The sequence below is a fragment of the Pholcus phalangioides genome, unplaced genomic scaffold, assembly GCF_987345545.1.
Source record: "Pholcus phalangioides strain wild (caught in Gottingen) unplaced genomic scaffold, Ppha-v1.0 ptg000005l_1, whole genome shotgun sequence".
NCBI lineage: Eukaryota > Metazoa > Arthropoda > Arachnida > Araneae > Pholcidae > Pholcus > Pholcus phalangioides.
In genome coordinates this window covers 7,096,473-7,109,436 of record NW_028301598.1, presented here as the reverse complement: position 1 = coordinate 7,109,436, position 12,964 = coordinate 7,096,473, and the positions used below count along the sequence as shown (strand labels likewise).

Here is a 12,964-nt window from a genome sequence, read left to right as displayed (position 1 = left end):
GCAAAAATTTTCAACAAATTTTGACTTGGTTAACGAGCATTACGAGCAAAATGTTTACGCTTTTTAAATTATTTTCACGTTATCACAACTGAGCTGATGGTTTTTTTACTTTTGTCCACACGCGTGTTATAGAATTTTGTGTAATATTCTTCCTCGCTGTCGCCGGTTAGCGTGCCTCAATCGGAAAATTAACACGTGCGAGTGTGGATATTTACGATACGAAACTAGATGTAGCATAGCAGCAATGCGTATATGCAGTTTTTTTAAATCCTGCTTGGAAAAAAACAGTGGGCTGATTGTATTATTGAACGTGGCTTTGAGGGGGGCTAACTCATTAACAAAAGCCACTACTCGTAGAAGAGATTTTGTGCTGGGGGGGAAACCATGGACTGGAGGTTCATGAAGATGGTATTCAAGAACTAGTGGGGAAAAATGTCTAGAAGTTGACGGTAGATGAAGTTATGGATCTCTTTTGCACGCACCAGCAAGAGTTTATGGACGGTAAGAAGGAAACGAAAAGTAAGGAGGAGTCCCTCACATAAAATGAGATTAGAGAGATTTGCAAAATGTGGGAATCTCTACAGAACTCTGTAGAAAAGAACCACCCAAATAAAACTGTAGCAACGTGCAATGTCTCCAACGAACACTGCAATTCACCATTGTCCAGAAATCCTAAAAAAGAGGCAAAAGCAAGTGTCATGGGATAAGGTTCTTTTTGAAAGTCACGCAAAAAGAATAAGTTTGCTAACAACAAGGAGTCTATAAAAATCGTCCTAAACGATACTCTTTCGTCGTTTAAAGTTAATTTGTAAACATTATCGTATTTTGTATGTTTATTTATGGCGTTATTTATATTATGTTGTTATTATTATTATTATTATTATAAATTATTATTTTATTGCATTGTGTACAATTATTATAAATTATTATTTTATTGCATTGTGTACAATTATTATAAATTATTATTTTATTGCATTGTGTACAATTATTATAAATTATTATTTTATTGCATTGTGTACAATTATTATTGTATTTAATTATCGATTGAATGCGGTTTTATTAGTCATTTTTATGTGAATGAATAATTGTGGAACGAATTATGCGAATTATTTCCTATGGGGAAGTTTGATTCGAATTACGAGCTATTCGGATAACGAGCACGTTGGCGGAACGAATTAAGCTCGTTAACCGAAGTTCCACACTGTGTATAAAACTGGGTGGCCGACACACGGCCGTTAGAAATGAAAGGAATTCTGTTTACTTTTTTTCTTATTAAAAAAAAAACACTCTTTCCAATTTTTGAAAGATTTTTTTTTTCTTATGAATGATAGTCCTGCAGGCTACCTAAATTATATTTAGTATGGTAGGCCTTCTTACCAATAATTGTGACATATTTTCTGATCAAATCTGTTTTTTATTTCGTATTTCATCTCGAAATCACCCAACTAGAAATGCCGAAACGAAAAAAACATTGGGGATAAGGATGACCGCCAATCATGCTGAAAGTCCTATATGTATGTGATACAATGACGTCCGCACGAAGAGGAAAAGGTGTATTGCATGAACTCTTGAGGAATTCCTAACAAAAATAGAAGACATGGATATTTTAACCGAAATTGTCCCATAGAAATGGTACGCATGGTCTAGATCAGCGGTTCTCAATCTTTTGGCTCGCGGAGCCCTTTCTAGTACATAATGCCTATGGCGGAGCCCCGTAGGCATATTTTTTATTTCTCCATCAAAGTTACTGATTTACTTTTTATTATTCAAAAACATTAATAATTATTTTTTTTCTTCAAATTTACAGTTTTTTTAAATATTTTCCTCGAGCGGCCGCGGAGCCCCTGGAGAGTTCACACGGGGCCCCAAGAGCTCCGCGGAGCACCGGTTGAGAATCACTGGTCTAGATGTTAAAGTTCATACAGTCGAACGCGCATCGAAAGTGGTCTCACAAATTACGAAAAAAAGTTGCCCACCCTAGAGAAAGGATCTTATACCGGATGATTTTGAACTCATTAAGGGGTAATGCAACACATTAAACCCTTTTCTAACTAAATATAAGTGAGTGGAAGTGATAAATTTACGCTCTAGCGGCCTATTTAGGCGATGTTGGTGCGCAATCGAATTAGAGTGCTATTAGGCGAAAACAACACATTGCTATAAATTCCTTTTCACACAGCATTTCTCATTATAACTTATTTTATAAAGACCGGTATTACGCTATAAAGTTTTGTAAAAGATTTTTGGACCCTCCTCGCTATATGGACTTGCATCAAAAAATCTTTTATCAGATATTGGATAAGAAAGCTCTTTGATAAAAGAAACTTTTATGAAGCATTGATCATTTTTGTCGCACCACGTTAATTTTATGCACACGAGGTCTAATTATACCGGGACCTACAATTTATTGCCTATTCCGAACGGCAGGCTTGTTTTTTATACTCATCGAGAGGTTGGTGCACTAACCCCTCGATGGAGGGACTCCCTGCGGGAGCAATTTTTTCTGCGATCATGTCGCCGTTTCTGTTGTACCCCTGCTTCAGGAAAGTTTTATGACAAGGACGAACTGGGTATCGAACTCGCGACACCTCTAAACATCCTTTGGCACTTTAGGCGAGTATCTTATCGACCTGGGCTACCACGCCCACATTTATGAAGCACGTCTTTTATCAAACTTTACCATTACACTATTACATTTCTTTGTCAAACTTATTTTATAAAAGACCTTTGTCAAAGAGCTTCTACAGTGTAATACCGGCCTTACAATGCGTTTTTTTTCACCGGTAAAGAGCACCATTTGGCGTGCAAAGAATATGTCCCTCTGATGGAACGATGGATGAACAATCATCCTATCTTCTGAAGATAGTCATTGGCGAATGTTGTTTCGGACGTGATGGAAGTAATAACGAATTCTGACAAGGCGGATGTGCTACTATAAGCGCGCCAAACCAGTGCTCTCTTCTCGAGTGGTCATAGTGACGGACTCGCGTTGTGAAGTCCCAGGTTCGAACTGCACCGTCGTCACAGTGGTGGTCGGCTGATGTTGGTTTTCTGTGGTTCCCAATTTCAAGGCGCGAATGCGATCTGATCTCCCCTTTAAAAAGTCACACCACAGAGAGCAACAGACCTACAAACAGTACAAATGCAATTCAATCATAACACATCACTCACTTCAGTTCTGAAATATAGATGACAGCACTGAAAAATCAAACACAACACTAGATACGCACTCAGACACTTAGGTACACTTCCGGCACAATTCACTAGGTAGTAAATCCCCCACAGATGGTGATAGACCTGAGTTGTGCTCGGCTTGAAAGAAAGAAAGTGCCCTCTTCCAGTGAAAAAAACCAGAAAAAAAGTAAATAATGAGAAAGTTCACTTCAACTCGAATGAAGTAATAAATGTGTTACGATTCTCACGTTGCTTTCAATAGCAATCTAATGCGATGGCACCTAAATCTTAGAAGAGATATATAACATTACCTGAATTCAAAAATCGAAGCAAAGTTGGGAAAGAACAGCATAAATAACGGAAAGAAGCTGTGTTCTTTTGTTTTTTCCCCAACTTCCCCGATTTTTGAATTCAAATATCGCTGTGGTGGTCGAGTGTTCAGAGTGACGGACTCGCATTGCAAAAACCTGAAACCGACCTCGACCCCCGTTCTGTTCCCATAGGGCAGGGGCTCTCAAACTTTATCCAACCGCAGCGCTTCTTTTCCACTATTCAATACTTATCCCCGAGCTCCGCCGGCTTCCCAGAGCTGTTTAACAAAGAACATTTTCGAAAGACCTTTGTCAAAGCGGCGCCTCTGACAAAGGTTGGGGGGGGGGCACAGTTTGAGAATCCTGCCATAGAGATATAAGCTAGTCACCCAGAGGGTTTATGCCACGGTGGAAGAGCGATGCGACACCAAAAAAGTGTCTGGGACCCAGTTCAGGACACCAAAATCATTACAACACTCCTGAAACCAGTGGCGCAACAAATGGATAAATAACCGGATGGTAAATGGATTCGTACGACCCATCTTAGGTCGCGATTCATAAGCTAAGAATAATCTGACTTTAGACGTACGATAAAACGGTTTTAGGAAGTGTTTTTTTCTCGGAAAATTACGGCATTAAATGATAGGTCATGTGACGCCCTTTCTGATCCAAGTATTTTAAAATGTGGAATCGAAAGACAGACAATCGGAATAGTCTCTCCTCTTTCACCCTAAGCTCTTTTCACCACGAGGGGATATATTGAACATCATCGATGGATATGTGATGTTAATGCTGTAATGACTTACAAAAATAGTTTTCTTGAAATTAAGAACTTAAATAAAGAACTTTATGGAAGGGCTACTCACCTTGGCACTTTTGAAAGGCTTATTCGTTCTACAAGCCTTCTTGATGTCCATTTCAGTTGTATTTACACAACCTGGCTGCAAAAGAGAGAGAGGGAAAACAGGCTCGCGTGTAATATACACTCACGCACATATGGTTTCGATGGATAAAACGCATATTACTGTATTAAAAATGACATGATGATGTACACTATATATACGTAATATCTTACCACGGGCCTATGGACATCCCAGAAGGCTCGTTCTTGACTATCCAGAACCTTTCTCTCAAGTTTGTCTCGCTTCTTGTCCACCCTGTTTGAATCAAACAAAGAACTGGTGAGAGAATAATATTGATAGAGCTAAATTCATTGCCAATCTTTCTGCAATAAAATTATTGGATTATTACGCAAAGCAGACTTTGGGGCATTTTGTGAATTGAGTATTTCCAAGGCGGGTACACGCTACTCGGGCTCGTCAAGAGGCCTGCCAGTTTTTTGCTTGTGCTCGTTTGGTATACGTCTGTATTATTAACGGTAATTCTTATCGGGTTTCGACTCGGTTGGATCCGGAAAGTCACATGCGTGCAAACAATGACTCAGCTGGAACTGATCAAGACTATGAAACGGTACTCATGACTCGAGAAGCTCGACTCGATCCTATTTGATATCCAAAAAACAGGCGAAGCTTCACTAACCACTGACTTGTCACTATTTTTTTCCACAATTCATACCTGAACACGTGTTTTTGACCAACCTTTAATCAATTGTTCACAAACTTTCATCAGCTGCTCCCTTGCCAGAGTCAACGTCTATCCGTGGCACCCTAGTATAATTTACTGAGGATCGCGGTCGTGTGGGCATCGTGATAGACTCGCATCCAGGGATATATAGTAAGGGCGGTCTCATCCCTTCGAAGTTTCTCTTGCCGCCTTGGCTCAGTGAGCGTGGTCTCGGATCAGATGCGTGACGTCACTACTCTAATACTTTTAACTAAAGCGCAACTTTGAAATACCAGGATAGCCAATTGCAATGAACCGGTTCTGTGGTTCTGTCAGAGCGATGACGTCAGCTAGTACCTACTCTGGTGCCTCATGAGATAACCCTTATTATACGGCCCTCCTCGCACTCACGAGGACCCAAGCTCGAACCTCACTGATGGCATAGTGGTAGTCGTCTGAAGTAGGTTTTCTGTATTTCCAACTTCGAGGTGCGAACGCGCGAGCCGAATTTAAAAGAGTCTCTCCACAGAGAGCAATCAGGTATACAACATTAAAAAAAATTCACGCATAACATAACAAGCAAAACTTAACCAGCTGAGTAGTCTGCTTCCAAATTCGGAAGACAGATGGCAGCACTACTTGAACACATAACAAGCATTCCTGAAACACACATCCCGTTAGATTCACAACACATACACGCACATTCTAAGATTTTGAAGACATCTGGGCCGTGTCCACAATAAGAAAAGTTTAATAAAAAGATAAGTGCTATATAAAAAAAAAAGAAACTAACTTTGCTTGTGCTTCCGCCTGCATGAAGATGAATTCCCATTTCCTGGAGAACATCTTCTGGAGTCGAGCCAAGTTTTCGGCTTCGTAGTCGGCGAGTTCTAGCCTCGTCTTGTTCTGCATCGTCCTCTTGCACAGGTAAACGGCTGACGAAGTCACGAATACAAGTCGTTACACAAGGAAATTCACATACATTCAACAAAACTCATTCCCGTAAACTTATAAAAATCATTACCTACATACAAAATCGAGTCAAAACATTAAAACCACCTGTGAGATAGGATAGTAGAACGTGCTGCCTACAGCAAACACATGACACATTTCAAAATCAAGAATGTTTAAAATCGAATCTGCGTCAAAGCTTTGTTTCACTGCAACATCAAGTAAAAAACAAATTTATTATATTTTGACAATGGGGATTATGGAAGCCGGATGGATAGGGTTCTCCAGGATCTCCAAAACAGTAAAGCTGGTACGCTATTCACATTAGATTACTTAACAGAAATGGTTTAAAACATTTGACAATTTGAATAGTCAACAAAGAATAAGACGGCCAGGCTTCATTGATGCCAGAGGTTAAAATATTCTTCCTCGTCTTGTTCTCAGAGGCGAGACATTCATCATACCCTTTGAATTCGGACCCCAAGACAGCCATCATCATAGGATTAGGTGGGTAGTTTTACTGTTTTCACCCGAGCCTGTTTATGGTTTAGAAGAGGGAGTGCACAACCTTTTTCAGTCCGCGGATCAGAAACATCCGCGAGCGGTATGATGCGATGACCATATGGCCTGCAATTTCCATGCTCATCGTCCTAATTTTTTAACGCCCAACTTTTGTTTATGAAAATTTCCCGCTTTTTCCTGTATTTTCAAAGAATTTCTGTTGAATTTTTATTTTTAACTGAAATCGAGGATTATTTTCCTAACTTTTAATCTTTTATTTTGACTATAATGATCATAATTTAATTGGTAATCATATATTAATAGTAATGGTCACATATATAGTTACTATACTCATTACTACTTACGCAATACTTATCTACTCATAATAATAGTTGTTATATTCATAATAGTGAATATTCATCTCACATATTTGTCCAACTAAAATCTTTTTCTTGTGAATTACATTTTAATCCACTACGATTTGTACAGTAGCGCTCTTCATTTTCCCCCATTGGCAATTTTTCTGTTATTACTTTGCTTACCTTTGAAAAATTTGTTTTCTTGACTATCTCGTATTTTCCCGTAAGGATTGAATATCATGTTGAGTGCATTGATGCTTTTTTACAGGAAAAACTGTCGCCGGCAGGTGGAACCTTGGCTGGCCACATTTAGCCCGCGGGCCGGAGGTTGTGCACTCCTGATTTAGAATAAGCCAATCCCGAACGTCTACATAAAAAAATTTGCGCTTAAAAGACATCCATTCATGGGAACGGGATTCGAAGATCAAAACTAGACCTAGAGCATGAACGAATCTAACATACAGTCAAACTCGGTAATAAAGACCTCGGTTGTAACGACAGTTCGGCTGTAACGTCAATAACTGGCGGTCACAGCTGATTGCTTATAACGACGATGAAAACGCAACGACTTCGGATATAACAACACATTTTTCGTCGTTTTTATTTCTATGGTTATAGCTTTTTCTCAAGAAAATCTTAAGAGTGAGAGCTAATGTTCGGGATCGGAGTTCGGAAACAGCGGATGTTCGGCTGTTTTTCTACTGTTACCTAACGATGGATATTCAAGAATATAGAAATCCCGCAAATGGGTATTCCCGTATTTCCCGTAATTTTGCCCTTTCCGACTTTTATTATAAAAATGTCCCATTTTTCAGTGTTTTTCAACAAAGCTTATTTTTAATTTATAATTAAATACACTGTACAATCATTTTTATTTATAACATTTATTGAAATCGAAGATGAAGGTAATTTGTATAATTAAGAAATTATAATACGCATGACTATTCATAAATTTTTTTCTTTTGTAAAAAAAAAAGAAAAAAAAGTGCACTTTAATTCATTGCATACTTACTGTAGTACTTAATTTATCACCGAGTGCTGTTTATAAGCAATAATTGGCATTTCGCTGAAAATTGACAACATTTTTGGCTGGAATTAGCGATTCCCCGTGTTTATGATTCGGTTTTCCCACATCTTTCTCGATGAAATAAGGTCCCTAATCGTAATGAAATTTCAACTTCATATACAATATTTGATTGCATCTGATTATATTTTTCATATTTTTAAGGTATTGTAAACGTCAACCTCGGTTGTAATGATACCTTGGTTATAACGACAAAATTTCACAAAATCTTAGATGTCCTTATAACCAAGTTTGACTATTTGTTTTTCCTTTACAAGACTCCTCAAAGTTTTTTTACACCCTAAAGTTCCTGTATTTGCATGCCTGCGGAGCAGAACAAAGGTGATATATTAGCTAAGGTCTCAACCATCAGTTTGCTGCTCTGCAAGGTTTGGAGGAGCCCTTCATGGCTTATCGTAACATCTTGGCAATTCTACCCGAAACGAACATCTTCGAAAGCAAAGTAGTTAATTGAGATGAAACGTGAAGCTGCCATTTTGCGGATATGGCTCGTTCTCTTCTATCAAATGCACCAACCTTTTTATTTAGAGTTAAACTTACCGTAATCCGTGTTTTCTGGTTCCCAGCAGTTCGAAGGCCAAAAGTAAGGTGTCTAGATCGAGAAAAACAAAGAGAAACAAATTAAAACACAAACGCACTGAAGAATATAGATAATCGTCGGGCACACATTTTAGCGAAATCGAAAAAAAAAAACGCTTAGTTCGCACAACTGACCTGGAACCTGTAAAACGTCCCGTCGGCTTTCACAGTGAGCACATGATCGTCAATGGGGAAGAAATATCCGTGTGCGGACATCAGGTGGGCGAGGTGCAGGGCTTCGGCTGGAAAAAAAGACCACAAATCATACATTATTGTAACTATAAACTTTGAGGAAAAAGTGATTAAAATGCAAAATATATTCATCGAAATACATTGATCTATCACTTATGCGTCTGTGCAAGGGAAAAAAACAAGTGAGTGACGTATAAGTGAATAGCATTATTATGCTGTCTTTGACCGGGAGTACAGAAAATCGTCTTATAACTGAGAGTAACGTATAAGTGAGAGATCACTGAATTCAGCGTAAATATGAAAATGCCAATATAGAAAGACGTCGTGCTTGAATGCGACGGTCCATGCAGCCAACCAAGACTCGCACCAACTGTGTTCAACTTCACACACAATTTGTGTTTTTCCGGTTCAGCGATAGTCCACGATATGTTCGTTTTATTTTTAAACATTATCCACTGTAATCTAGGGCAGAAAAATCCAGAAATCGGTCGACAGTCCTTTCCAACATCACTATTCAAGCCACGGATTACTATTAAACCACACATGCATCTCACCTCGTCCACATTCCTAAATTCAAGCGACAGACTATCAGTACTTTTTAACATCACTATTTAAGACATAGGTCTTCGACCATAGGAACAGTAGCCTTACGGAAAGTTTGACATACGTTTGTCTGAAATCAGGATGATCTGAATCCTTGAATGCAATTTGTACAGGGTGTCTAATTCTGACGCGAAAGTGCTCGCTAACAAAAAATCTGACACGAGCATCGAGCGCTCTGGGTGCTACTTATTTTCTGTCTGGGGTGTGTGTATATTCTCCATACAAATCTACAACTTTAGACCGTCACCAATTTTGCATATGTACCAAACGGGGCCCGACGTGAACGGTAGACTACTTCAAAGGTTCGACAGAGCAGGGCAAATACCCGAAATGGGCAAAAAAATTAGAGGACAACAATGGTTCCTCGGTCTCAACAATCACTTTCGGAAAATTTACTTTGGTTATCGTGGTTCCCTAGCAATGCGTTTCAGACATGTATGTCTTTACAATGGTTTGTCACTTCTTTAATGCGGCCAGAACTATATAGTTTATACTTTATAATGGTTTGTCACTTTTCCAATCATCCCAGTAATTGAAGAAAACCCGAGCAGCGCTGGGTATTATAGCTACTCCCCAGCGCGACCCAACCCGCAAGGGTAAAAGGCTTATATCCCTGGAGGGACAGAGCCTGGGCCGTGACTGGTTTGTCGGGTATTATAGCTAGTCTACCTATATTTGCATATGATTTTCTGTGTGTGTGTGGTGTGTGTTCTCTATACAAATCTACAATTTTATCCCGATCTTCACCAAAGTCTGCAACTAGGCTAAACAGGGCTCGACTTGAACGATAGGCTACTTTAAAAGTTCGTTAGAGCAAGGCAGATGACTGAAATGGGCAAAAAAAAAATCAATGGTATTTGGGCCTCAACAATGACTTTTGGGATGTTCACTTTCATTACCGTGGTTCCCAAACAATACGTTTCAGACAAGTATACGCCTTTACAATGGTTTGCCACTTCTTTAATGCTGTCAGTATAGGCCTATGGCGCCCGAGTGGGGCAGTGATAACATGCTCGTCTTCCACTACGAATGTTACCATCAAAGTCCATGGGTTCGAATCCAGGCATAGAACGTCAGAAGCAAGTTCTTTCCCTACCGAGCCTGGGACGACCACCGACGAATGGAGCCTTCATTTCCCATCCAACTCCACTGGTTGGAAATTGCCGTATGGCCATATATATGACCGGAGTTGGTGTGCGGTATAGACCTATGTATAATATTTTATTCCTTTATAATGTTTTGTCACTTTTTCAATCCTCCCAATAATGGAAGAAAACCTGGGCAGTCCCGGGTATTATAGCAAGTCTACCCATATTTTTAAATTACTATCATAAGTTAGTAACACGCGACAGGGACTCGTCCACCGATTGTAGATAGGATAGAGTCGTGGACATTAGGTAGCACCTAACGACATCTTATGAATCGCAGCCATTTTGCAATTAAATAAATCCCCTAACGCGTTGTTTGGCGACATTGATGAATAGACAGTAGTAATTTATCGGATTTGATCCTTTATCTACTTGCCAAGTGAAACATTTCATTACAATTTGACACCACGTCGATTGGGAGCAAAAAACCCTGTATTTTACTTAATTCTCGATAACACCATTCATTCCATAGATTTAACATAAGTCTACCTTTAATTGTTGCGAGTTGTTTATTTTGATTAATATGCAGAAAGGGGAAAAAAAAATCTGGGGTCAGTGATGAGAAAGAGAGACATGTACCTATATTAACAGTATTAAAGTATGTGCATGCAGCAGGCTGTATAAACTCTTCAAAATATTGGAATGATACCTACTTTGATCTTCGACATCCAGTTTCTTCATCATCCAGTTGATTAGGTCTGCACCTGCGATAAAAAATCGTAGACTTTTAAACATTCAGAATCAAGAATGCCATGAATTATGATGACTCTGAAAACGCTTCGATTTGACCCTAATGAGCGCCATCTATTAGTTTTCTCCCGTTTGTGAGAGCATATGTTGTTTAGTTCAAGATGGGAGTATTTACTACCAAAGATTGTGTTGGCATGGTGTTTTATACGACCAAAGGCGTATTTACAGAGCTGATAAGCGGGCTATAGCCTGCTAATTAACCCTGGCAAATTAAGAGGAATGCGCGGTCAAGAAAATTGGTGACATGGATGGGAGTAGTGCGGCAAAATTTGTACCCAAAAAAGCGGTGAAACCAAAAATCCGCCTCTGCTTAAAGACTGAGTCAGTGATCAACCAAGAGTGGCCTAGAAGGCAAATGACCAATTCGGTGAGAGACCGAAAGCGTGTATAAGCATGTCAATGATCTCTCAAGAGAGTGACTTAGAGCCAGGGCCGTCTTAAGAGAGTCTTAAGCTCCGGACAATGATATTTTTGAGGCACACTGGCTATACCTGTATTTATTTATTTATTTATTCATGTCTCAACAGGCAAGGATTGCTCAATTACAGAGATGGGCAAGAGAAGAAAAATACAAAAACACAAATACAACAAACTACAAAAAAAACAAAAACGAGTGGAACAATAGAAATACATACGGAAAAGCAAATAACATGAATATTCAATACTCACACATAACTTTTAAGAAATTCTCTTATAGTTGAATTGAACATATCGGGTTTCACATCGCACTGATTATATATATTGCACATCTAAAATTTGGGAACGTCGTAAAATATTTGTTCGGGGTTTAGGGAGGCGAAAAGTCCGCCGAACAGGCCTATTTCCAATTAGCACAGAAAAATCAAGTTGAAGAAAATAGCAGTCATCAGTTATATTATTGACAATTTTATACAAAAAGCGAAGGTAACTTTTTCTTCTTCGGCATTCCAATGATTGGAAATGGAAAAAACGTCGCAGTTCAGTAGTACTTACACCATAGATGTAGACATGAAATTACCTGTGAAATATACTTACTCTAGAAAATTGTAGCCAGATCTCGTGACAATGAGGCCCCCCCCCCCCCCTGTGCACTTGAGGTGCCCGGGTGTGCCCATGCGTTAAGACCGCTTTGCCTAGAGCGTGTACAAGCATGTGGATTACCAAGAGAGTGACCCAAAGTATGTACAAGCATGTAAATGGTCAAGAGAGTGACTCAGAGAGCGAGATCAGTGAGCAACCAAAAAGTGATCTAGATAGTGTGCAAAGCACGTGAGCGACCAGAATAGTGACCCACAGCGTATTCAAGCATGTAAATGACTCAGTGACCCAGAAAATGGGGGTAACCAAGTTAGAGCGACCAAGAAAGTGTGCAAGTATGCGAATGACCAAAAAAGTGAACATGAAAGTGTGGAAGTATGTGAGTGACTCAAGACAGAGGCGTATTCGTGGGGGGCAAGGGCTAAGCAGGCTATATGAATACCTGTATGAGCACGGGGAAAAATTTGAGGAATGAGTCGTCAAGAAAATTATAATGGAATGGGAGTAGTGCGGTAAAACTTCATTTCGGCGTATAAACTTGGTTTACTAACTGCAAAACGCAAATTTTAGTGGTCTTCGACTTTAATATAAAAAAAAAAGGTCTCACTACAATTACGGCAGTAGCGGAACATTACAAAAATGCCTCCATTTTAAAATTACGCTCTCCCGCTTCAGCCGTTTGGGCTATTCGACAGCTAACAGATCCATCACTCGACTATAGAATGTGTGAGT

At 39.3% G+C, this 12,964-nt stretch overlaps 1 protein-coding gene across 3 annotated transcripts in view; it reads right to left on the bottom strand.

Annotated features, from left to right (window-relative positions):
- Positions 1-12,964, bottom strand: part of LOC149085814 (regulator of G protein signaling 7-like) — a 76,477-nt gene that overhangs the window by 40,133 nt on the left and 23,380 nt on the right. For all 3 annotated transcript variants that reach the window (XM_089232240.1, XM_089232241.1, XM_089232242.1), the window contains exons 3-8: positions 11,119-11,169; positions 8,658-8,764; positions 8,484-8,535; positions 5,842-5,983; positions 4,561-4,642; positions 4,352-4,426 (exon numbers count right to left, since the gene is read on the bottom strand). In XM_089232240.1, the coding sequence (XP_089088366.1) occupies positions 4,352-4,426; positions 4,561-4,642; positions 5,842-5,983; positions 8,484-8,535; positions 8,658-8,764; positions 11,119-11,169 (509 nt within the window). The remainder of the gene's footprint in view (positions 1-4,351; positions 4,427-4,560; positions 4,643-5,841; positions 5,984-8,483; positions 8,536-8,657; positions 8,765-11,118; positions 11,170-12,964) is intronic.